The 27,594-nt window shown below is 31.6% G+C and overlaps 1 protein-coding gene and 1 long non-coding RNA gene across 2 annotated transcripts; one reads left to right on the forward strand and one right to left on the reverse strand.

Moving 5' to 3' along the window:
• Positions 1-1,593: 1,593 nt before the first annotated feature.
• Positions 1,594-3,920, reverse strand: LOC134699211 (uncharacterized). The gene is made up of 2 exons (XR_010103530.1): positions 3,650-3,920; positions 1,594-2,128 (listed from the first exon to the last, which is right to left on the reverse strand). It is a non-coding gene; the product is annotated as an uncharacterized LOC134699211 (long non-coding RNA).
• Positions 3,577-26,886, forward strand: LOC134699210 (ABC-type oligopeptide transporter ABCB9-like). Its single transcript, XM_063560819.1, has 12 exons — positions 3,577-3,589; positions 7,133-7,795; positions 10,086-10,200; positions 12,960-13,090; positions 14,265-14,470; positions 14,939-15,136; positions 15,857-15,985; positions 17,119-17,346; positions 18,321-18,494; positions 19,225-19,417; positions 20,081-20,187; positions 23,252-26,886. The coding sequence occupies exons 2-12, from the start codon at positions 7,162-7,164 to the stop codon at positions 23,570-23,572; spliced, it is 2,436 nt and encodes an 811-aa protein (XP_063416889.1). The 5' UTR covers positions 3,577-3,589; positions 7,133-7,161; the 3' UTR covers positions 23,573-26,886.
• The last annotated feature ends 708 nt before the right edge of the window (positions 26,887-27,594 follow it).

Genomic DNA, 27,594 nt, shown 5'->3' on the forward strand with positions numbered 1-27,594 from the left:
CATTATTATGTATTTAGGAAAGTAATAAAAATCAATTGATAAGTCTATAATATTAATACCATATGGTGTCAGACAAAATCAATGGATTGTTCGAATGAATGTTTTTCCGAGTAAAGGTAAATATAAGTCAACACAGTAATGATTACAGTAGCAGATTTTTAAGTTAGTTCACAGTTTATTTTTTTTGTTTCCGCTATTCTGTATTATCGTTTCACTTCGCAACGTATGTATTAGTCCGAGTTCACGCTGACGTCCAACGGCTGTTTCGCCAGACAAGTCCCACGGGCCCCAGCTTGTCTGGCAAAACAGCCGTTGGACATCAGGGTAATTTCGGACTACGTATGTATGTACCGTGCACATGTTAAACCTTGTCTTCAATTGCTGCTCCTTTATGATTTCGGTAATGTTCGGTGTAGGGTTGGTATATACTTAACAGTTCGTGTTGCATAAGCCTCAATTTATCTTGATTGGGACTAGCTGGAAAAATAAAAATAAATTTTCCTAGAAAAAAAAACGCCATCCCCATCCCTCAATGAGTAAGGGATGAGTAATCAGTGCTTTAATAATAAAAATTGACAGTTTATAAATTTTGATAAACTGGTCTATTCTCTACATTCCCCTATGCATCGTAGCAATTTGAATCAACAGCTAGGCAGTCAGCAAATGCAGCTATCAGGAATATATATACTCTTGTTTTTGTTGTGAAAGTTAAAATAAATTAAAGTAGAAATGATCGAAACGATGAACTTATTAGTTGACCATACAAATGTATATACAGCTAACAATTTTTCTATACAACAAATATAGTTGACCTATTGCTTACAGTTTATGAAAAACAGACCAACACACAAAAACTTAACACTGAGCAATGAACTGTGAAAATGAGGTCAAGGTCAAATAAAACCTGCACGACTGACATATAGATCATAAAATATTTCCATTCACCAAATATAGTTGACCTATTGCATATAGTACTAACAACCCCAACTAAAAAATCTTAACTTTGAGCACTGAACCATGGAAATTAGGTCAAGGTCAGATGACACCTGCCAATTAGACATGTACACATAACAATCATTCCATAAAACAAATATAGTAGACCTATTGCATACAGTATAAGCAGAACAGACCAAAACACAAAACTTAGCGATAACCAATGAACACTGAAATTGGGGTCAATGTCAGATGAAACCTGCCAGTTGGACATGAACACCGTACTTCAAGAGAGAACTGTCTGACAGGCATAATGATCTTGCAAGGTACGCACATACCAAATAAAGTCATCATATTACTTATGATAAGAGAGAATTTAACATATTAACAATAAATCTTTTTTTAAGTAGTCACTGAACCTTAAAAATGAGGTCAAAGACATTGGACATGTGACTGACGGAAACTTCGTAACACGAGGCAGCTATCTACAAAGTATGAAGCATCCAGTTCTTCTACCTTCTAAAATATAAAACTTTTGTGAAGTTGGATAACACCGCCGCCGCCGCCGATGGATCACTATTCCTATGTCGAGGTTTCTGCAACATAAGTCGCAGGCTCGACAAAAACTCAGAAACTTCGTTAAAAAGTACAACAGATGTATTCAAACAACTTGATTTATTAACTTAACCATATCATACACACTTGACTTCTTATTTCACATGTACACATATATATTGGGTAAAAAACAAGACATACATGTAAGACAGGGCAAAAGCACAATCAATAATTTATATCAAACTATAAAGTCCAACTGAAAGGTTTATGGTAACATATAATTAGTTACTCAAGTAAGCGAGACACACCCATTCGAATGAACTTCTCATTATTCTGTGAACATTCATCATGATGGTTTATACTGTGATGTGAAGTGTCTGAACCATCAAGGAACTTCTGACCACTAAATAATTCACCGTTGCAGGTAATTTCTAATCCACATGTCCTGCATCCTTTATGGTGAGTTTTCTTGAACAGTATATTGCCAGTGAGACTGTGATTACAGTCAAACAGATGAAGAAGATGTAGAATGTTTCCTCATCAAAAATGTCTGTGAAGGCAGGAATATGAGCCGACAGCTTACTTACTATCTTCTTAGTGCTGCCATCTTTTGGCAACATGATATGACTCTAGGCAAAACCTGCAAAATAAACAATTGTTTATATGGAATTAAGAAAGCCTTGATGGTTTAAACTAAATTTATTACTAGTAATTAAATGTCATGCCATTAGTTTTTTCCTTAAACTTCAAATGTACTACAACCATGACAACACGGCCAAGTCAGTATATTAAGATATATATGTCATGTATGTGTAAACTCGGGGGGGGGGGGGGGGCATTTTGCTATATAATTAGTGGTAGGGATGAGCCGCTGGAATAGGTCACTTTTTCATGCTCTATGATATATGAAAAGGGTGAGAAATTCAGATTAAATATATCAATAGGTTGATATTATCACTTGCTTGATTATATCATAAGTATCTGAAACTAATCAGATGTCCGTATTTATTCTTGATGCGGTTAAACCACAGTCGTCAAATGCATCAGTTATTTGTCAAACCAATTAATCTCTATTTATTCTGATGTGGTATTTCCACTGATGCCAGTGATAGATGCAATAAATCCAACTATTTTGACATTTGCATCTAATTAACATTCAAGAGTTTGTATACATAAAACATGATCACAACTATTTAAAGAAATTCCATTGTGACAGCGCCCTTCATGAGGGAATGGCAATGCAACTTTTTATCAGTTTTTAATTAATATTTAAACATGTTAAAATCAGTGAAGGTGTTACACTCTGGGGTGATATAGCATTTATCTGACCATAGATGTAATACCATCTATGATCTGACCAAACGTCTTTTATATGTATTGTATCTTGGAATTGAAATATCTTCATAATGAAAGATGTAAAATGGACAATAAGAAAAAAGTGTTTAAGATGTGACAAATTTAGTGGAAAAGAAGGTGATATTATTGTGACTCTTTTGCTTCTTAACAAGAACGTGATGATGAGCGGGGAAAATATTGAAATATATCTAAAGGTCTGTTTTTTGTTAAATAATATATGGCAAGGTATATATTTTTGATTAACAAAATATATGAAAAGGGTTGGGTACTTGATGTCTCAGCTGCTCACCCCTACCAAAAAAAAGTTTGAAGTGCTGTCGGTGCTTTGAAATTAAAGCTTTTTTCTTGAACTATCATTTTTATGCCGTAAATAATATTTATTTTCTATCATATCAAGTATAGTTGAGACATTGAAGAGGTTTACCACATGTTCAGCAATTGTTTATATTGACCCAGGGTTTGTAACACGTTAGTTAGCTAATAATCAGATTTCTCGTTTGGTCGATAATTGGCAGCAATGTTTATTCATAATTTATCAATATATATATATTATATACATAAAATGAGGCATTTGTTTCTTTCCTCTTAACTCTCACTTATCAGTCTTATATCACGTTTGAATTGTGTATGTCTCACACCGTTTTATAATATGTAGTTTTAAAAATAATTCAATAAACGGAGTGAAGTCGTGTCCATTCGACACATTTTAACACTCTAAATTTAGAATGTCAAACTGAATTTCCGGGTATCAAATTTCTGTTAAAATATTTTTTTTAAAGGCAACAAACAAAAGAAAAAGAAATACCTTATCTGTCTCAATACCTGGGAATCAATCTACACACAATTCAACTCCCCAAGCTATATTCTGAAATAAGATCTGTCCAATTGTTTGTTATTTCCAAATGAGAAATTCTTGATACGGATTATTCCTACTTTGATCTCACTTCGAGTTACTAATACTAGCGTGGATTCACTTTGTTATAACTTATCCGTCATAGTAAGAAAACAAATTAAAATAAAATAGTAACGTAGCACAATGGTTAAGACCTAGGTGTGTGTAATTCAATAATAATGAGTATTGATCCGAAATTGTGTGTCTAAAAGAATAACAAAATCTGGTACGGATATGAATGAAATTCAGGCTGTAAAATTATGAATGATTACAGGAAAAAATACATTAATTTTGTATCTTGAAAAGTCTGTGCATTGGCATGGGAAACAAAACAAAAAAACAAGAATGTCCAAAGTACATGGATGCCTTACTATCACTAGCATTTTCTATCATGTCTATAGGCTGTGGACAGTGAAATTGGGGTCAAAAACTCTAATTGGGCATCAAAATTAGAAATGTCATACATGCATCATGGGGAACATGTGAACTAAGTTTAAAATTGATTGGACCTCAACTTTATCAAAAACTCACTTGACCTAAACTTTAACATAAAGCTGAACAGAGGGACGAATCTGTAATCTGTAATCTGTAATATATATTCTGCCAATGTAGGCACACCTCTTCCGAGTATTGGTTTTTCACATCATGAATAAAAATATCTTCCACCAATATCACTATACACTATTTACATTGTTCATCATATTCTTGACGATAAAATTGGACTTAATGTCAATATCATCAAATCATTAAATATTTTAAAATCTAAAAATATTTATCTAAAGATATCACTGCTTAAGAGTAGACAACCAATTGACACTTAGGATTCATAAAATGTTACTTTCTTTTCTTTTTCTTTATATCATCTAATTGCAACAGTCTATATCTTTCACAATGGAGATTGTAACATAATCGCCTACATTTTGGATCTATAATGTTCTGTATCACTTTAAAAACTTTTTCATTTCTTAACATTGTCATGTAATTAAAGGGATCTATGATCAGTTGTAAAATGTCAAAATGTTCACCTTTCATATTAAAAGCAGCTAGTTCTTCACTACAGGAATTAATTAAATCTTCCAAAATTGGTTTTCTGATGTCTTCTAAACTTTTACACGTTAATAAGAAATGTGGTAAAGTTTCTTCTGTTTCATTACACAGTTTGCATATAGACAGTTCTGTATTACTTTTAAACTTGGCTCTAACTGTTTGCAGAATGTAACTCCCAGTAGCTATTTTCAATTTTGTAGGAATTCTAATAATTTCCCTTGAATTCATAGTATTTGTATTTGCAATAGGATGACATTGTCCTGGTTTATATATCAACGATAAGTATCTTAAACTGGTATAAAGTTTTGCTTGATTCAGTATCTTCTCAATCCAGAATTTTTGAACTTTGGAAGTTATTTCCCTTTTCCATTGGTATTTACTAATTGGATTAACTAAGTATTGTGCAGGATCATTAAGTTCATATTTCAAAAATATTTTCCTCAGTAAACTAAACCAACTATTACTATTAATAGATTTAACATTTAATTGCCTTTCCGCTAGTTGCCATTCAATAGAATTTTTTCCTTGTCTAGTAATATTTCCATAAAAAGTTAAAATTTTTACATCTATTTGAGCTTCTACAGGTAACATCCCAGAAATCATATATATAGCAGGATCTGCTACTGTTTTTGGTAAAGATAACAATTGTTTCAAGAACTTCTTAAATTGGATATTTAAAGTTTCTAAACATCTTCCTCTAGGGATTACTATTTCCAATCCATAAAACATTATCGGTATAATATAAGTATTCATTATTGACATTGAAGTTTGTGGATCTAGTCCATTTTCGCCATAAAGTCCAACCCCCATTAAACTATATAGTGTCCTTCTTGCTTTCTTTAAATTCTCATCTATTGTTGCTTTACATGAATCATCGTCTGTACGACATATTCCTATATGTGTTGCTTTATTAGAAGTTGGAAGAACAGAATTGCCTAAATTCCAAAAATTTTCATTTACTTTCTCATGGTGACGTGATTTAGACTGTATAACACAACTTTTTGCTGGTTGTAGTAAGTATGCCTCACGTTTACTAAAATCAAAGGCCATATCAATTAAAATTTGCGTTTCATACGGACAGTTACTAAGAATGGCTAAATCATCTGCGCAAGTAGGAGCACAACAAGAAATAGATCCAATTTTGCCTCCATATCCTGAATCAGCTAAAATGTCTAAAAGTGTATTTATATAGATTTTGTACAAGTCTGCACTAAGAGTCCCTCCTTGTCTTACGCCTTGTTCTATTCTAAAAGTGTCCGATATTTGATTATTCCATTTAACACAAGAAACAGCATTTTTATATAGATTATCAATAATTAAAATTGATTGTTCCGGAATTTTCATTTGATATAATCTTCTGATAAGCCCAGCATGTTTAACAGCATCGAATGCAGATTTTGCATCAAGCAAATGGACGAACAAACACACACAGTTAAAAAACATAATGCCCATAAATGCAGCATAAAAAAGTCAGTGTAACTGTTATTTTCACAATTTTTTCAAAGTCAGAATCTGACATTTTTGACAAAACAGCCAAATGGAACATAATCAGGATAATGTACACTCAATTTGCAACTCATCTGAGTAGACCCACATTTTAAAAATTAGCTCAACATCTGAAAGCATGCGTAGAAAAAAGTCAGTATGACTATTATTTTCATGAAATTTTTTAAAGTCCAAAGCCTTCATGTGATTAGAGCAAATATCAGGGGAGAAGAACAAACATACTCTTTAAATCTTAATCTGTAACTCATCCAATCAGACTCACATAATTAAAATCTTGATCTGTAACTCATCATACATGTAGCCACTAAGTCAAATACATGTAGCAGTTAAAGCTGCGGAACCCTAGCTCTTAGTTAGATGTAGGTCTTTTTGATATTATTTGACAATTTGGGGACCAAAGGTTTGTGTAGGTCGGCAATGGAAAAAAAATTGATAATGCCCAATAGAGTTACGTTCTACAGCTACATGTAAGTAGACACACATACTAAAACAGCTCTATAATCCCCCCTTTACTATTCATTATGAGAAAAACAAAATAATAATGACATATCAATATTCATGTTCTCCTTTGTTTTTGTACTGTCTCAGCCTTAAGATTATAGGTTCTTGTCAAATAATATTGCATCCTCAAGTTTTATACATTTTATCCACTCTCTACTTCATCCATATAATTGTATACCTTCAATTTGTAATTTAAAACGACCAAGATCTTGTATTTACTAATCTAAACTGAACATAGTGTATACATTAAATTAGTGAGAAGAGATTTTGTTTTGATACTCTCTATTTCAGCATGATCATGATGATTCCTTGATGACCGAAAATGAAATTTTATTATTTCAGATTTTTACGTGGAGTGTGAATCAAGAATCATGAGAAAATTACCAACAGTATTGGTCACTACATTAATCAGCATCGTTGATATGGCAACAATAACCATTTTATTTTGCCATGGAAACAAATTTAAGCATCATCTACAACAAGGACTGCACCATTTTTCATTCCAAAGATCTGTTTTTGATTTGTTTGTATTTGGATTTTTACGATTCTGTCTTACCATGGGGCTTTCACTATCTGTTTTCAGATATTCATATGATTCTATTTATAGAATAAGAAAAATAAAAACTGTGATATTTATAGCTTCTTTAGCAACAAGTATATATACAATTATAAAACTCCTAATACGATCAGAAGTTCCAGGAACATTGACAGATAAGTGGTTTTGGTTGATATTTTCTTGGACACACATATCTTGTTTATGGATGTCTCTTCATTGCTTATTTTTAAGTAAAATTTACATAAACATTGAGGTGAATAACACGAGTATAAACAAAGAAGATGGAGATGAAGTAGAAAGAGAACCTTTGATTGGATCCAGTGATGAACAAAGTGACCAATCACCAAAGACGACTGCCAAAGTTACTATATTTAGACTTTTTTCCCACTCAAAGCCAGACATACCATTTATAATCATGGGATTTATATTTTTGACCATATCATCTACAGGTATAGTATAGAGATTTTATTTTATTTAAAGTGCAACCTGATACAATATACATAAAATTACAATTACATTTCAATACATAAGCAATAGTATACCATATCGGCCAGCCTTTAGAGGCTTATGAAGCACTAACAATATTCATACAAGATTATAAACATACAAAGAATATATATTAACTCGATTATTCATTCTGAGATCTGAGGTTGTTTTAAGTTTTTATAAAAATATTTCTCTCTTTTTTAATGTTTGTTCTTTTACATCATTGCATAAGTGGTGGTTTTAATATGTTAATTGTGAAATTCTCATTTAAAATAGATCTGTAGTAATATAAATATGTATAATTTGAAAACATTTTAAGCTGAAATTGCTTCCCTTAAAATCAAGAGCAAAAATAATTTAGATGATGAATTCAATTAAAGTATGCATATAAATTTTCGGTATGTGTTCAGTACTAGCTGCTGTTTGCACAAATTGTTTCGAATATCAAATCAATTTCAGAATATATCATAAATGAAAGGATAAAAAGTGGATGTTTTTCATATGAAAGTGTATGTAACATATCAATATGAGTTGCTTCCCTTAGCCACAGAGAAATGTTATTTTGATACATGTATATTGTCTTTTTTTTTTTTTATTGTGTTGTTGCATTTTTCTGTCATCATCTGTGTATAATGTTTAAAATCAAATTAGTGATATAGAAAATAGCCCAGGAAATATCAAAATACAAAAAGTATAGATATCTTATGCCAATCAACTTATATTATATAAATGCAAACTTATATTATATAAATACAGTAATACTTTTCTTATATATGTAAATTTTGAATTTTAGTTTATTGTGTTTATATGGTTACTTCAGACTGTTTACAATTTCTTAGTGAAATTTTGGCGTCCTGTTTGTCTTAAATTTTAATTATCTACTTGGAAAATGTTTATTTTCTTTGTAAAATTGAACCATGAATTTGAAATTTTGATATTTTCCCCAGTCTATAATGACAGTCAGGGGTACTACTTATACAAGTGTATTTTATTTACTTGAAGAAGTAAAAAAAAATATACACATATAAGTAAATTTGTAGGATACTTATACAAGTGAATTTTATTTACTTGTATAGGTAAAAAAAAATGGCTGAGTTATGTCCCTTCGGCATTCAGATTTTTTTACTTCTATAGGTAAAAAAATCAACCTTTCTTCTTTTCTTGAATTCTGAATATTTCTTTGCTCTAATAGAATTTTAAATTGTGTACCCTTTGCAGATGTCTTTACTAATCATTTAAGTGTAATTTCATGGACAATGAAAGTCCCATTTGTCTGTTATCTTCTTAACACTGCTCATTTACAAGCCCCAAAGGAGCAATTTTTGAAGGCCTTGCGCAAATATACAAGATCTTTGCTCAATTAGTTTCTTTGATGAATTAATGAGATGAAACATTGAACTTTAATGAAAAAATTTGAGCAAACCTGGGAAAAATCATTAAAGGCATGATTTTACATCTCAAAACTTGAGGATTTTTGTTAGATTGTAAGAAAAATTTACTTATACAAGTAAATTTTTCAGAAAATTAAGGGGAGATTATTCAACCATTATTTATTTACTTATATGTGTATATTTTTTTTCACTTCTTCAAGTAAATAAAATACACTTGTACAAGTAGTACCCCTGACTGAATGATTTGTCCCCATGAAAAAGTACAGTTTTACTTTTAAATAGTGATGCCAGTAAGATAAGAATCTGTGTAATATCATTCTCATGATTGTTAAGGTGGTACCTAACACTACAGGGAAATAACTCTGTAACGTCATCTAAACGTTTTAATTAAGTTGTGTTGTAAAAGAAGTATTAAGCTTCTCAATGATCAAAATTTGTGTTTGTCAAACTGCTATATAACCAGTGTAATTTTTCTGACAAAACGGTTGGTTAAAAATTTTTGATTTTTTTTATATTTTTGTTAAAGGGTCAAAGTTAATACTTTCACAAAATTTTATGAAAATTAAACAAGCCAAATTAATTTTAGTGAAAGTGTTGGGTACCACCTTAACTAGCAATAAGAGGTCTTGGTTTTAAAACTTTACCAGGAACTCAGATGACAAATTTTGTGCTTAAAACACCAAATACATTTACAACATTTTGATTGGTACAATTTTGAGTCTGAGAACAATAATCATACATGTACTTAAACATTTTACCACCCCAAGGCAGTTAGTCAAGGACAGATACAATATATTTATACCATGCTGCCCTGGCATGACTTGATCAGTTGTATTATGAACATATTCAATTATATTTTCAGGACAGATATTTATACCATACTACACTGGGGAAGTTGTAGACAGTATTGTTATAGAAAAATCTCAGAAGAAATTTACCCAATCAATTATAATCATGGCTATCATATCAGTTATAAGGTTAGTACCCTATCATCATCATGGCTGTCATATTAGTTATAAGGTTAGTACAACCATGACACCTGTGGTACAACTTCATGTTAAAAGGATGGTTCTTTTATTATCATGATTATGCTTGGTTGATTGTTTGCTGCCTTAAAGCTCAGTGGCAAATGTTTCATGCATGTTCAGGGTGATATATTTATTATTATAAGTACATGTAATTACAAAAATAAAAAAAATAAAATATATGATCAATAACCAGACAACTCTCCATCAGCACTTAATTGACCTAGAAGTAATGACTATAGGTCAACTTACAGCCTTCAACAATGAATGAAACCTATCTTGCATGGTCAGCTATAAAAGGCCCTGAAATGACATCTGTACAACAATTATAATGAACAAAATGTTGCCCAGATTTATGTAAAAAAACTAAACAAAATACAAATTCAGTAAAAAAAAAGTTAACAGCTGAATTTCAGGCTCCTGACTTGGGACAGACACATACAGACATGACAGATCTAGATGATAACCATATGCATGTGGTATGAGTGCCAAATAAGACATCTCTTCATCGAAGTCACAATTTGTTAAAGAAAAACCATAGATAAACATATGCATGTGGTATGAGTGCCAAATGAGACAACTCTTCATCGAAGTCACAATTTGTTAAAGAAAAACCATAGAAAAACATATGCATGTGGTATGAGTGCCAAATGAGACAACTCTTCACCGAAGTCACAATTTGTAAAAAAACCAACATAGATAAACATATGCATGTGGTATGAGTGCCAAATGAGACAACTCTTCACCGAAGTCACAATTTGTAAAAAAAACAACATAGATAAACATATGCATGTGGTATGAGTGCCAAATGAGACAACTCTTCATCGAAGTAACAATTTGTAAAAGAAAAACCATTAAACATGTTAAAGGTTAAAGTACAGTGTTGAACACGGAGTCTTGGCTAACAGCAAACTATAAAGGGCCCCAAACATGACAAGTGTGAATCCATTCAAATAGGAAAAACAATGGTCTAACTCTAACCTATGTAAAAATAATAAAAATCAAGCAACACTTATTAAACATATCAACATGATCAACAATTGACAACCACTGAACATCAGGTTCCTGACTTACAACAGATGCAAACAAATGCAGTCAATGCCATGGTTCAAATGTTTTAATAGGTACATACCTTCACTCTTACCTGAAACAATGATATAACATCACAACAAAGAAACACACACTATAAAATAGATATCAATTGAAATAGCTTATCTCAATCAAAAGACATTTAAACACAAGTGCACATACACTGAATGATTAAATTTGAGCTATGACAAAATGTAATAAAATATTCACCACACATTATTTTCTGTAAGTAAAAAGTTATCAAAGATTTAGTATTATAGGGTTATTGCATGAATATTGGGGAATATTGTCCGGAGTAGAATTTTATATTGCACGAGCTTGGGAGTGCAATATATGTTCTATGAGAGACAATATTCCCCAATATTCATGCAATAACCCTTTATTGTATAGCAATATAATATTTGAAAGTAAAAATTGGTTTAAACTGAGGTTTTGTCGTTGATGACGTCATGAATTTGGAAGATTTATTCCACGCTTACTTTTGGTTACTTTCTGTGGGAAATATTATATTGCTATATATTATAAATACATTTGTTCTATAAAATATTGTGAAGTTTTCCGGTTTGTCTAAAGGAAATCTTTTGACCCTGATCTAAAGGAGTAGGTCTGGTAAGGACTCATTTTGACCTCAAATTTCAGTTTCATCTAACGAAAGATTTTGACCACTCTTTAAACACTTAAGTGTCTATTTCACTTGATTCAATTAGTTTATGTGAAAGATATTTAACTGATTAAGTCATTAAAAACGATCCGATTGAAGCTCAAATATGAAAAGTCTCTCAATATGCCAGAAAACTTCACTTTTCAGACTGTTTTTGTCAAAAATGAAAGTGGCCGCATCCATGTTCATCCACAACCTTTATATATGTTATGTATTATCATAAAATACAACTCACATTCCAAAATCAAGGATGAACACGAATGTGGTCATTTCCGTTTTACACAGAAACCGTCTAAAATTTAACTAAAATGATAGAATTTTGAAGATTTCAGTAATTTAGCATGACTTATGGTGCTATAATCCGATATATGTGCATTGTATTGTCAAAAACAGCCCATATTTATGTACAAGAAGCATTCAACTGTCCAATAAATAACTTAAAGTTTACATTTTAACAATTTTGTAAAACTGTTATATTTTGGGGCCAAAAAGGGGCCTTACCAGACCTACTCCTTTGCAACAGTAAATATCTTGTTTTAATATCTAGGACAATTATTGAGTATTTAAATAGTTCAGCCACATGATGTATGTCAGGTCTATTGAATAATTTTCAGATGACCGTGCCAGTTTGACCATATCAATGTTAATCATTTTAATAGCTTAAACTGCAGATTTACATGGTTTTGTTTGACTGATTTTATCATACTGTTTCTATAGTTCTATTACAGCTGGCTGTCGTGGTTGGTGTTTCACTGATTTTATCATAATGTTTCTATAGTTCTATTACAGCTGGTTGTCGAGGTTGGTGTTTGACTGATTTTATCATAACGTTTCTATAGTTCTATTACAGCCGGTTGTCGAGGTTGGTGTTTGACTGATTTTATCATAACGTTTCTATAGTTCTATAACAGCCGGTTGTCGAGGTTGGTGTTTGACTGATTTTATCATAACGTTTCTATAGTTCTATTACAGCTGGTTGTCGAGGTTGGTGTTTCAGTTTAGCTATGGCACGTTTAGGAATAAGAGTACGGAACAGATTATTTGGATCTGTAATAGAACAAGAAATAGGCTTCTTTGATAAAGTAAAAACAGGTAAGATTCAGTTCTGAAAAATGTACAAGACTTCACTATACATGTATAGTATTCTTTGGTTAAAAGTAAAATCACAAAAATACTAAACTCTGAGGAAAATAAAATCAGAGTCCCTAATCACATGGCAAAATCAAATGACAAAACACATCAAAAACGAATGGACAACAACTGTCGTATTCCTGACTTTGTACAGGCATTTTCAAATGTAGAAAATGGTGGATTGAACCTGGTTTTATAGCGCTAAACCTCTCACTTTGTACGACGGTCTCACCAAATTCTGTTATCTTTACAACGATGCGTGAACTGAACAGACATAATAAATAAAATAGTCAAAATATGGGTAAATCAGTAAGATACCTTTCCATAATTAACAAACAAGGACTTTGTGCCAGTGCATGGTCAAGCAAAACAAGCACACAGCCTGTCACCATGCCTACCTGAAAAAAATAAAAATAACATATTGAGAGAAATAAGAATAACAATTCACCTAAAATTACAGATTTGAATGATCAATCATTATTACAGCAATATGTAATAAATTAATGTCTCAAAACCCATCATGCTCATTTGCTTGCAGTATTTATCACACGAAGTTATGTAACCTTCAATTAATTAATCAATAAAATTGAGAATGGAAATGGGGAATGTGTATAAACAGCAACAACCCGACTATAGAGCAGACAACAGACGAAGACCACCAAATGTAGCGAGAAACACCTGAACCCAGAGGTGTACTTCTTCTGGCCCCATAACAATTATGAATACTAGTTCAGTGAAAATGGACATCAGATTTAACTCCGAAATATACACAAGAAACTAAAATTTAAAGACAAACACAGGCCAGAGGCTCCTGACTTGGGACAGGTGCAAAATTGCAGCGGGGTTAATCCTGTTTTTTAAGATCTCGACCCTCCCCATACCTCTAGCCAATGTAGAAAAAACAGACATGTGTATAACTTGACAATATATCTGTAAATGCTGAACATACTTGTGTGATGTAGTTTGCAGCCATGAACCATGCACTTCAAGCCAAGGTACATCTGCACTGATTTAAATCCATACTGAGACCTGATCTCTCAAATTTTAAGCTTTAAATGAAAGTCAAGTTAAACTCTGGTAGTCTGATTCTGGGACATTACTAGTATACAAATTATTATATATTTTTTCTTTGTAGGGGACATAACCTCACGTTTGACCTCTGACACAACAGTGATGACAGACACAGTAACCTTGAACATGAATATATTTACACGTAACCTGATATTAGGTGTTGGAATCATTGTGTTTATGTTCAAGTTGTCATGGAGACTATCTTTGTTGACGTTGATAGCGTTCCCCATTGTGTTGGGTGTGTCTAAAGTGTATGGGGAATATTATAGAGTAAGATTTGAACATAATTACTATACAGTTATTGAGCTTTGATCAACACTCTAGTATGAATGTGCTATTATTTGTAGGAGAAGAAGGGTTCTTGATTTGCCATTGATAACAAACAAATGTATTTCTAGTTGATATATAAACATGGGAGAAATTGAAATGGAAGGATATTTGTTAATCTTGCCTTATAAAGAAATTACATTTTGTATTCCATGTTTAGATACTGACACAAATTTTGATAGCAACAAACATAAATTCTCAAAATTGATAAACTCATAATATTTTAAGTAAAAAGGGTTTCAACTCCCTCAGTTGAATTTTGCGATTTTTAGGTCCCTTTGGTCATACATTTTGTAATATTATATATAGGTTTTATCTATTTTTTTTTATTTCACTCTTCTACTCCTCTTTATTTGTAAAACAAAATTATAACAGAGGTGTACAATAGAACTTCAATTTGATATTTTATAGGATCTGGCCTCCAAAGTTCAGGATGCTTTAGCTGCAGCCAATAATGTTGCAGAAGAAGCTTTGTCCGCCATCAGGACCGTCAGAAGTTTTGCTAATGAAGACGGAGAGAAAGATCGTTACAGAACATCACTTGATAAAGCCTACAAAATAAACGTCAAACAAGCAAATGTGTACGCTGGTTATGTATGGTGTACACAGGTATATTATAAAATTATATGGTTTCATCGGGGGGTTTTTATCTTTATTTTCGTTCTTTTGGTTGCTTTTTCATGAGGGTAAACATTCCAATGGCAATGCTTACAAAGATATTTCTTGACAAATACAAATCTGAAAATCAGCTATTAAAGTGGAGAAATCAGCCTTATAAAATTAACTGGTAATTGTGTCCGCCATAATGGGATGATTATAATTGCAGTGGTGATCAACACCTTGACACCAGTGATAAAACATCACTTCATTAAGCCTTCAAACTAAAGGTCAAACATGCAAATGTTTAAGCAGGTTATAAATGCAAGCATAGGATATTGAAAAAAAGTGATTTTTACTTATTCATTAATAATTCTTTTAAGTAATTTTTAACCAATTGTTGGTGTCTTAACTTTTTATAGTTGATTTGATGTTTAATGCTTTTTAAACATATTTTGGTATATTTTTAACTTTGTAATTTCATGTATGTACTAGCTTGTGTACTTTGGTTTTAACATGTAAAGCACTTAGAGTAATTGCAGTTTTATATAATGCGCTATAAAAATGTCTTGTAATAATAATAATTAGAAAATTTATTGACAACATATTTGTAGAATGGTGGGATTATGTTTGACAGTTGCCAGCTTGCATGTGATTTTGATATAGCAGATACTATATTGAATGTCAAACCATTTCAGCTAGGTTTGAAATGTTTATATAATATCTTTTAAGCTTTTTGAACTTGGTTTGACTGTTGCAGTATTATACTATGGAGGTCATCTAGTACTGACAAAGACTTTATCTGGCGGTAATCTAGTGTCTTTCATACTGTATCAAATGCAGCTAGGAAATTGTATAGATGTAAGTTATTGTTTTGTATTTTAACTTTCTATATTCAATATAATGTTAATTCAGAAATAATTGCAAGCATATCATGCATATATTATTGGACAAAAAGGGCAAATTAGTTATTTTTATTTCAAGAAAAAGCTAAAGATATAAGAAGATGTGGTGTGAGTGCCAATGAGACAACCCTCCATCCAAATAACAATTTTAAAAAAGTAAACCATTATAGGTCAATGCACGGCCTTCAACACAAAGCCTTGGCTCACACTGAACAACAAGCTATAAAGGCCTCAAAATTACCAGTGTAAAACCATTCAAATAGGAAAACCGACTGTCTTATCTATATAAAAAAAAAACGAGAAATGAGAAACATATTTAAATTACATAACCAAACGACAACTACTGTACATCAGATTCCTGACTTAGGACAGGTGCAAACATTTGCAGAGGGTTTAAACGTTTTAATGGTACCAAACCTTCTCCCTTTTTCTGAAACAATAGCATATCATCACAACATAGAAAAACACACTATAAAATATCTATGTATTTAGCCTAGCTGGTACATGAATAAATAAATAAATGGCCAAATTTCTATAATTTTTAAAAACGACCCTTTGGGTGTTCCTTATGACGATAAATCCAGAAATATGCCTCTGACCCATATACTTTATAAAATTCTGTTTTCGTTTGTTTTATGGAAGATCTGCCTTCAACACCAAATTAAAAAATAATGAAATAATACATGCATATTTAAAATATAACATTGAAAGATTAATTGACAAATGCTTTTGTCATAGGAAACATTAAGAGAAATGTGTATTTAGAAGAAAGATAATTATGACTATTTAAGTGTATCATGCTGAATATAATGTAAACATACTTAAACTGAATTTTCCTAAGGTATTTTGTATTTCAACCATCAATAAAAATCACTGCTGCTACTATGAATAGACAATTGTGGTAAAACTGCAGAATTTAGCATATATAAAAAAAAATCGTAACAGGCTTATAATAATCGTCTATCCTAAAACTTTAGCACCAAAAATTTGACATTCTTATTGTCCTTGATATTTAATGTACCTCCATAGACCTGAATTTTGTGTTTTTTTGTGTTTTTGTTTTTTAATGGTTTGTATCCTATTTTGTAGGAAATTGGTGAAGTATTCACTGGATTGATGCAGGCAGCAGGAGCATCAGAAAAAGTGTTTGAATACATTGACAGAGAACCAGTTGTAAAAAATACAGTCAAGGACAGAATGGATACAGAGTCTGTGATTGGTCAGAGTGAAGATGAATCAGACAAGATTTCTGGTCTGATAGAATTCAAGAATGTTACATTTGCATATCCTTCAAGACCAGACACTACTGTGCTTAAGGTAAACATGAAAGAAAACAGCATTGTCTATTGGATAACACAAATGTTACACAGACACAAACAGTTTTCTCATTGGCAATAATACCACATCTCCTTTTTATTATAAGAATAATTCTAAGATTTATGTTAGTTCCAGGATTGGCGGGGGTTTGATTAAATGCTTTGTCTTAGTTATTAAACACTTCATGGCTTTCTGTTGTATAAAAGAGGTACATTTAATACATTAACCAAAGGACTTAGGATAATGTTTTAATATTTGATGTCTGTATAATGCATGAGAATATTTCTGTCACATTTAGTAATGACCCACCAGTAATGTCATGATTGTGAGTTAGCATTGTATGCTGTGCCATACACTATTATCTGAGGTTGTTTCTTTCATGGTGTTTTCTGTTTACAGGACCCTCTCATTTTGAATATATAATGCATACTGTAAACAAACTTATTTTCACAGTACTTTAATTTGAATTTATCATTTTCTTTTCCACTTCACTGTCTTCACAACTATTTTATTTCATGATTTTCTTATTAACTTGATGTAGTTTAATTAGGAAAGATCCATGTTAAACATATTTGTGACAATTTAAATTAGCATTATTTTTATAATTGCGATATTTTAAATTGCTCACAAAAAATAGTTGGTTTACAGTATCACTAAGCTTGCATCATTAATAATGTTAAGGTGGTACCCAACACTTTCACTAAAATAAATTTGGCTTGTTAATTTTCATAAAATTTTGTCAAAGTATTTGCTTTAACCCTTTAACAAAAATGTTATAAAATAAAAAAATTGAACCAACCGTTTTGTCAGAAAAATTACACTGGTTATATTGCAGTTTAACAAACACCAATTCTGATCTTAAGAAGCTTAATATTCCTTTTATAACACAAGGTAATTAAAACATTTAGCTGACTTTACAGAGTTATCTCCCTGTAGTGTTAGGTACCACCTTAATAAGATAATTCTGTTTTCAGAATGTGTCGTTCACGGTCCAGCCAGGGGAGGTTGTAGCCTTAGTGGGACCGAGTGGAGGAGGTAAATCATCGTGTATTAATCTACTAGAACATTATTATGAACCAATCACAGGACAGATCTTACTGGACCAGAAACCAGTACAGGAATATGATCACAAATTCTTACATACCAAGGTTAGTTGTTGGTAGATCTGTGTCAGAAAAAAATTATCCTCAAGAATATATATATATATATAACTTGTCTAAACATCAACCCAACAATGTTAGATCTGTAAATTTGCTTTCGCAAATTTTTGGTTCTTCCCTCGCCAGGATTCGAACCCATGCTACTGTGATATCGTGACACCAAATCGCCTGCACTGCAGCCGTCCCGCTAGACCACACGACCACCTGGGCTCTACATATATATAACTTGTCTAAACATCAACCCAATAATGTTAGATCTGTAAATTTGCTTTCACATATATATATATATATAATATAAGGACAATTAAAAACTTTTTTGCATGAAGCGAAGAAAATGAGGCAGGAAAAGGTTTACATTACCCTGGTACACAAAAATACTGAACACGTAGGAAAATAAAAACTGAAATGGAACTAATAAATTGGCAAAATCAAATGCTGAAACACATCAAACGAATGGATAACAACAGTCACATTCTTGACTTTTTATGTAGAAAATGGTGGATAAAACCTGGTTTTATAGTCAGCTTAACCTCTAAATTTTAGTAACTGTCTGATAAAATTCTATAATATTGACACATTAAATAGGTTAAAATGTCAAAATAAACATTTTGCATTATGTAAGTCTCTATAGTAAATCTAAAGGGATTTTTAGGTTAAAATGTAGTTTATGTTAAAAATAATATTTAATCTTTGTAAAAAACTATACAACTTTTTGCAGATATCCTTAGTTGGACAGGAACCTGTATTGTATGCAAGGTCAATCAAGGATAACATAGGGTATGGATTAAGTTCAGATATTACCATAGAAACAGTGCAACATGCTGCTGGTATGGCTAATGCCCATGCATTTATTATGGAAATGGAGAAACAATATGAAACAGAGGCTGGAGAAAAAGGACAACAGTTATCTGGTTTGTATTACCAATAAATCGTAACTTTGAAGAGAATTTTTTCTGCAATGAAAGTATCCTATTTTTAGAATCTTTTTAATTATACGTCATAAAACAAAGCTATGTAGGGTATGATGTTTTTGGTCTTTCTGTCAGACTGTCAGTCAGTCCTGTTCTTGTCATCTCAACTCCCCTGAAACCACAAAACAGAATTTTATGTAACTATCATACTATGTAGATGTGCAGGCCCCAACAGGAAATTATTATTTAAATTTTTTTTCCAGAAATTATGCCCCTTTGACTCATTGAGACCTATAAATAATGTTCAAAAATGATTTTGATACTGAAAGAAAATGTTCAATATTTATGATTCTATCTTTAACATGGACAGGATGTAGATTGATTTAATTTAATTTTACTTTATGTTCTAAAAATTAACTGTTTTTTAAAAACAAGTGTTTCCCTTTCCATTTTTCAGAGTTTAAAAATATCACCTAGTTTTTAACCAAATAAGAATTTTCACTTTTTCTTCTTCCATTTTTCAATACACCTTATCACGTTTTTTTAACCGGTTCTGGTTGACCTGATAATCTCTCTTGCTTGAACTATTGATGTCATACAACAATGTCCAGTTATGGTGGACAAATAGAGATAAGGTGTATTAATAGTGTGTTTCATTTTTAGGAGGACAGAAACAAAGAATTGCTATTGCCAGAGCCTTAATCAGAAAGCCAGTGGTCCTATTACTAGATGAAGCTACCAGTGCTTTAGATTCTGAATCAGAACACCTTGTAAGTTACAAGTTATATTTAAGCATGTATTTTAGACTAGAGGAACATCACATTTTAAATAGTCATTTATCCAGCAAAATACAGGTGAATGCTCCCTTTCCCTAAGCTTCTAGTAAGTACAATAGTTTTAGTTTTCTTACAGGTAAATTGTCATTGAACAGCCCATGATTTCGCCCAATTTGAGATAACATCAATCAAAGAAGCAGCTGCTACACCATAATCATCATCTACTATACAAAATAGTTTATTTCAACTAACTTTTTTATATAAATAAGGCTGTTAGTTTTCTTGTTTGAATTGTTTTACATTGTCTTATCGGGCCATTTATAGCTGACTATGGGGTATGGGCTTTGCTCATTGTTGAAGGCCATACAGTGACATATAGTTGTTAATGTCTGTGTTATTTTTGGTCTCTTGTGGACAGTTGTCTCATTGGCAATCATACCACATCTTCTTTTTTATAGACAAAAACAAGAATCTGCAGAATGACCAGCATCACATACCGTATAGCAGGTTATTTTCACAGGGTGTAAATTTTTCGCTTAGGCCGAGAAAAAAAAGACCTGTGTTTCCGGTAACCCGACCGACCCTGTTTTTTAGCCCCGACCCTAACTTTTTTATAGGATCTTCAAAAAAAAAAAAAAAAAAAAATTATCAACCGACCCTGTTTTTGACACAGGCTTCTGATAGATGACATAATATTTTTTCTCTCTTGCATAGAAAGCCAGTAAAACATTTTTTTAATGTCAAAAGGTATTCCAAATAGGTTAAAATCCAAGAAATTTGCACAAGAGGTGCTTCAAAAACATTGCAAATGGCACACTTCCGGTTTTTGTCGAGCCTGCAACTTTTGTTGCAGAAAGCTCGACATAGGGATAGTGATCCGGCGGCGGCGGCGGCGGTGTTAGTTCACTTCTTAAAAGCTTTATATTTTAGAAGGTAGAAGACCTGGATGCTTCATACTTTGTATATAGATGCCTCATGTTACGAACTTTCCGTCAGTCACATGTCCAATGTCCTTGACTTTATTTTCATGGTTCAGTGACCACTTGAAAAAAAGTTTAGATTTTTTGTAATGTTGAATTCTCTCTTATTATAAGTAATTGGATAACTATATTTGGTATGTGCGTACCTTGCAAGGTCATCATGCCTGTCAGACAGTTTTCACTTGACCTCGACCTCATTTCATGGATCAGTGAACAAGGTTAAGTTTTCGTGGTCAAGTCCATATCTCAGATACTATAAGCAAAAGGTCTAGTATATTCGGTGTATGGAAGAACTGTAAGGTGTACATGTCCAACTGGCAGGTGTCATCTGACCTTGACCTCATTTTCATGGTTCAGTGGTTATAGTTAAGTTTTTGTGTTTTGGTCTGTTTTTCTTATACTATATGCAATAGGTCTACTATAATTGGTGTATGGAATGATTGTAAGCTGTACATGTCTAGCTGACAGGTGTCATCTGACCTTGACCTCATTTTTTATGGTTCAGTGGTCATAGTTAAGTTTTTGTGTTTTGGTCTGTTTTTCTTATACTATATACAATAGGTCTACTATAATTGGTGTATGGAATGATTGTAAGGTGTACATGTCTAGCTGACAAGTGTCATCTGACCTTGACCTCATTTTCATAGTTCAGTGGTTATAGTTAAGTTTTTGTGTTTTGGTCTGTTTTTCTTATACTATATGCAATAGGTCTACTATTATTGGTGTATGGAATGATTGTAAGGTCTACATGTCTAGCTGACAGGTGTCATCTGACCTTGACCTCATTTTTTATGGTTCAGTGGTCATAGTTAAGTTTTTGTGTTTTGGTCTGTTTTTCTTATACTATATGCAATAGGTCTACTATAATTGGTGTATGGAATGATTGTAAGGTGTACATGTCTAGCTGACAGGTGTCATCTGACCTTGACCTAATTTTTTATGGTTCAGTGGTCAAAGTTAAGTTTTTTAGTTATGGTCTATTTTTCTAAAACTTTATGCATTAGGTCAACTATATTTGGAGTATGGACATATTTTATGATCTTTATGTCAGTTACGCTGGTTTTATTTGACTTTGACCTCATGTTCACGGTCCATTGCTAAATTTTAAGTGTTTGTGTGTTTTGGTCTGTTTTTCTTTATTTATAAGCAATAAGTCAACTATATTTGTTGTATTGAAGAATTGTTAGCTGTACATGTTTGCCTGACATGGTTCATCTGACCTTGACCTCATTTTTATGGTTGATTGATCAATGTTTCCTTTTCTTGGTTAATATTGAGTTTATGTGACAGTTGTAATAAAGCTTTATATTTAGGTCTATCAAGATAGTATCAAGGATTAGTAAAGAAGGCGAGACATTTCAGTGTGTGCACTCTTGTTGAAACTAATTACGGATCCGGACTTGGAAAAAACATAATAATTTTCCGGATTTCATTTACGATGTCAAAAAAAAAAAAAAAAAAAAGAAATAGAATTCCGACCTACCGACCCTATTTTTCAAAATGATGTTATCGGAAACACATATCTTTTTTTTTTAGGCCTTACATGTATTTTCAGAATAGAACAAAATCGCTTGAATAAATTCCACCAATTTAAAAAGGCACAGACAAAGGTATTGATAAAAAAAAAATTAATGCGCAAAATTAATAACAGCCAAAATATTACGTATATTATTCAATGAAAATAATGAAATTTTACACCAGTGAAAATAACATACTATACCGTATTACAGGTCCAACAAGCTATCTACAAAAACCTGAAGGTTGGATAGTTTTCACTTACAGTGTGGTTTATTATTACAGATCCAGCAAGCCGTCTACAAAAACCTGAAGGTTGATAGTTTTCACTTACAGTGTATTTTATTATTACAGATCCAACAAGCTATCTACAAAAACCGAAAGGTTGGATAGTTTTCACTTACAGTGTGGTTTATTATTACAGATCCAGCAAGCCGTCTACAAAAACCTGAAGGTTGATAGTTTTCACTTACAGTGTATTTTATTATTACAGATCCAACAAGCTATCTACAAAAACCGAAAGGTTGGATAGTTTTCACTTACAGTGTGTTTTATTATTACAGGTTCAACAAGCTATCTACAAAAACCTGAAGGGAAGGTCAGTAATCATTATAGCTCATCGACTCAGCACTGTAGAGAAAGCTGACCGAATCATTGTTATAGATAAAGGCTGTGTTATCGAGGAGGGTTCACACTCAGAACTACTAAAAAATAATGGCAAATATGCTAGTCTGGTCCAACGACAACTATTACAAACTGAGGAAGAAGTAGAAGACAGAGTTATCTCCCATGATAATGATAGACTTGGCGTAGGAATTGCCAAGAGAGATATAGGATTACATTTTAGGTCTACATGTCTAATCACATCTTCTAGCTGGCACTGATAATTCAAGTCAAACTTTTAACTGTCTATCATTTACAAGAATTGAAAAATTACATTTGAGTTTTTGGAACTTTTTAAGTTAAGGTACAAAATTATTCTTTACTGTAAATTTGGAAATTATTGCAATTTTGTCATTTTAGACTAAAATGAAATTTTATTTTTTGCAATATTGAGAAACATCTCTGTTGTATATAACCATGACACATTTTTCAAAAATGAAAACATAGCAATAGTTTCTGAATTTACAGTATTTGTTTTAAAATTAAAAAAGAATGTCTTTTTGTGCACAATATCAACTTTAGGTAATTTTGGTTTAGAGAAACTGTTTTGGCCACCAACAATTTCTATCAGTTTTACAGTGTGAGGGTGTACATGCACTGTCATCAATATGAATTTATTACTTAAAGTAGGTCATTTTAATCAGATTTTTATGAATATTCAGATGATTTAGTGGTACACTTTTTTATGTATTTATACTTTGTTTTGTTTTGTTTTTGTTTTGTTTTTGTTTTGTTTTTGTTTTGTTTTTGTTTTCCAATTATAAGAGGATCAGGCTTAGATATATATGAAATCTCTGGAAATATTGAGATATTAGATCTATAAACAAGACTCTTTAATTTAATTTATTACCACACTGTTTTATAACATTTTTGTTCAATGTGTGAAGACTATCAAATGATACCCCAAGAAATAAAAAAAAAATGCCTGTCTTTTCCACCAGAGCTCCCTAGCTCTTTGATGTTAAATAGTGCCAAAATATTTTCTACAAATAATTATGATAAAGGAAATCCATTTTTATAAATCTAGTCATTCTAATTCCTAAGAGAACACTTGATCATGTGATCTCTATTATATAGTGTTATTGACTGGTTTTTTCTGTATTGGCCCTGTAATAGATTCGAGGTTAGCTGTATTAGACCCAAGACTCGAAGAGTTGTTGGCCAATACAGCTAATGGAGAGTACAACATATACTACATGACTTTTGTTTAAGTGTCAGGTTTCCATGACAATCTTTTAGTTAATAGTTTCAATATTTTAGTAGAATGCTCGTACATGTATCTTGATTTTAGCTCTCATATCATATTGATTACTGTAAATTCAGAAATTATTGCGAGGTTTTTATTATTGCGAAAAATGCGACAGACTTGTAAACGCAATAATTCAAACTCTCATTTTGAAATCATTCATATGAATTAAACAGGATTTTTCTCAAAATCATTATAATTAAAATCGCATTTAAGTCTAAAATGACAAAATCATAATAATAAATGCACGCAATAATTTCTGAATTTACAGTATTATGAATTTCAATTCATTACAGCTGTCTAATACATCTGGTGTAGATGCTAGACTTTGATCTGTAGATCTCGTCCCTTATAACTCTATATGTTCACTGTATAAATAGTATGCTTGTAATACCTTTAAAATTATCTTTAGAATGAGGTGAAAATACATTGTTTAAATTGTATCTGGACAGGACAATAACTGAAGCAATCAATATCAGAAGACCTCCACCTTCTGCCCTCGAACTAATCTCCCTATACACAGATACTTTTGCATAGGTACTATTTCTGTACTAAAAATTTGTAGTACTGGAAATCTATACTTTTTATATTCAGTACTATTTTGTTACTTTAAAATTATTGTAATATTTAGCTACCTGTATTTTATAGTACTTAATTTGTACTTGAAATTTAGGGATTACAGATTTTTAGTTACTGCAGTTACATTTTCAGCATTTCGAAAGTTTTCTATTTCAAATCTCTTGAAATTGTGATTTTCAAACATGGAATATTGTATTATTTCTGTACCAAAATATTTTGTTCATTTCAAGTGCTGTAAAATACAAGTACCTAATTATTACAATAATTTTAAAGAAAAGATTTTTTTTTAGTAAATTTCCAGTACTACATATTTTTAGTACAGAAATTTTACCTATGCAAAAGTAGCTGTGTAGATTGGTAGAGAAAATGATTCATATCTTGCCATGCATTATTATATGTGTATGAAACACAGCTTTATTACATAATTTTAGTTAGACTTCTCAGGTTTTCCATATAGTTATGTTTTATTGTTGTTATTTTTATTTTTTCCATTAATCATTAAACACCATTTTATGTGCCAAGTAAAGTCTGAAAGCCAAATCCAATTTTCAAAAAATCAAGGTATTCATGAAATTTGCTTTAATGAACTTAATGTCTCTATAGAGTTACCTATAAAGTGGTATGTTAATTAAGAATTGTAAATTATGTATAATATATCTTTCATAATACATGTGTTAACCATCCAGGAGTCCCACAGCTTGTAGATGAAATCAATAATGTATATGTTAACATTTGATACATTATATTAACTGCAATTTATTCCAGAATATTTAGAAAAGATAGATATTTGAACATTTCTATAGCTTAAATATAATTAATACTTTTACCAACCTCAGGGCAGGGCAGTGGTCATTTAAATGCCAGATGTCAGTATGTGTCTCTGTATGTCCAGTCTTGCATGCCCTGTCACTTGTACATTCTTCACTGCTGTGATCACCTCCAGTTTTTGGTGGGGTTTGTGTTGCTTTGTCTTAGGGGTCATCCATAATTGTCAATCATTTTCCAAAGTGTACAAAACATACAGTTTTTTTAACCCTCCACCCTCCCTCAAAAAGTGTACATCAACCATTTTTAGATTCCTAGACAACAATCAATCATTCTTAATAAAAACAAGGTCCTGTCTTTTAAAGTTTAGTTTAATAGAAAAAATTGCTTTGAAAATAAACTGAAACATATCTGACTTTAAAAAAAAAAGTGCAGAGTAAAAATGTTGATTGTTTAACCCCCTCCCCCAAGTGTATGTTTTGTACACTTTGGAAAATGGTTGACAATTATGGATGACCCCTTTAAGTTTTGTATGTTGTTTCTTGTGTACTATATTTGTCTGTTTCATTTTTAGCCAAAGTGTTGTCAGTTTGTTTTTGATCTATTGAGTTTGAACGTCCTCTGATATTTTCATCGCTTTTTGATATCAGCACTGTCTTGGAAGGAATTTCAAACATAAGTGCTGATCAACTATTTTCAGAAAAAAAAGTTATGCTCCTTTGAAAAGTCAATTATATTAAACATTGCAAAGAATTCAGTATTATGTTTGAGTATTTCATTTAATACCTGGTATATTTTACCAAGGTCTCTGACAAGTAAGAAAATCAATGCTGATCAATCATTTTAAAAAGTAAAAACACAAAAATACTGAACTCCAAGAAAATTCAAAAAGGAAAATCCAAAATAAAAAGGCAAAATCAAAAGTCCAAACACATCAAACGAATGGGTAACAACTGTCATATACCTGACTTGGTACAGGTTTTCTCTAATGTAGAAAATGGTGGATTGAACCTGGTTTTATAGCTAGCTAAACCTCTCACTTGTATGACAGTCGCAAACAATTCCATTACATTGTCAACGATGTATGAACAAAACAAACAAACTCAAAGAGTAAAAATGTCAAAAATAGGGGTACAGCAGTCAATATTGTGTTATCATCTTAATATCACTATAAAAACAACAAATGTAACGAAGAATCACAAAAAGGCATACATCAAACTTAACATACTCATTTTGCTTTTCTTGTACCACTTAATTTATGTATATAAAGTCTACTTGTAAAGGAATAGCAGACGTCACATACGAGGGGGAACTTATTTCTAAAAGAGGGGGGTTGTTTACTGTTGAGAGTGACTTCAGTGTTTGTCCATATCATAGAGAGGAAAGAAGGTTTTCATTACAGGATTTATGTCCCCTTAAGATAGATAATTTTTGCAAAATATTTCATTTGTAAGCACCCTAACATCTTTATTTCTTGTCAGATATTGATGAAGTTCATATCAGGATATTCAATTTGTATGGAAAAATGCATTGTAAACATATCTCATATTTACATATCTTTTTATAATATATTTGAAATGATAATTAAGAAATAGGGCTAGTGTTCTCGGAAAGGTAAAATCTATGCATTGGTAGAGGACTTAAAAAAGCTAT

This window comes from Mytilus trossulus, unplaced genomic scaffold, assembly GCF_036588685.1.
Source record: "Mytilus trossulus isolate FHL-02 unplaced genomic scaffold, PNRI_Mtr1.1.1.hap1 h1tg000050l__unscaffolded, whole genome shotgun sequence".
Taxonomy (NCBI): Eukaryota; Metazoa; Mollusca; class Bivalvia; order Mytilida; family Mytilidae; genus Mytilus; species Mytilus trossulus.

Bases quoted from the DNA above. Each gene is read 5' to 3' on its own strand.
- LOC134699210 (XM_063560819.1), top strand. From the start codon at position 7,162: ATGAGAAAATTACCAACAGTATTGGTCACTACATTAATCAGCATCGTT. The intron at 17,347-18,320 runs GTAAACATGAAA...TTCTGTTTTCAG, and splicing joins CAGACACTACTGTGCTTAAG to AATGTGTCGTTCACGGTCCA. The intron at 20,188-23,251 runs GTAAGTTACAAG...TTATTATTACAG, and splicing joins ATTCTGAATCAGAACACCTT to GTTCAACAAGCTATCTACAA.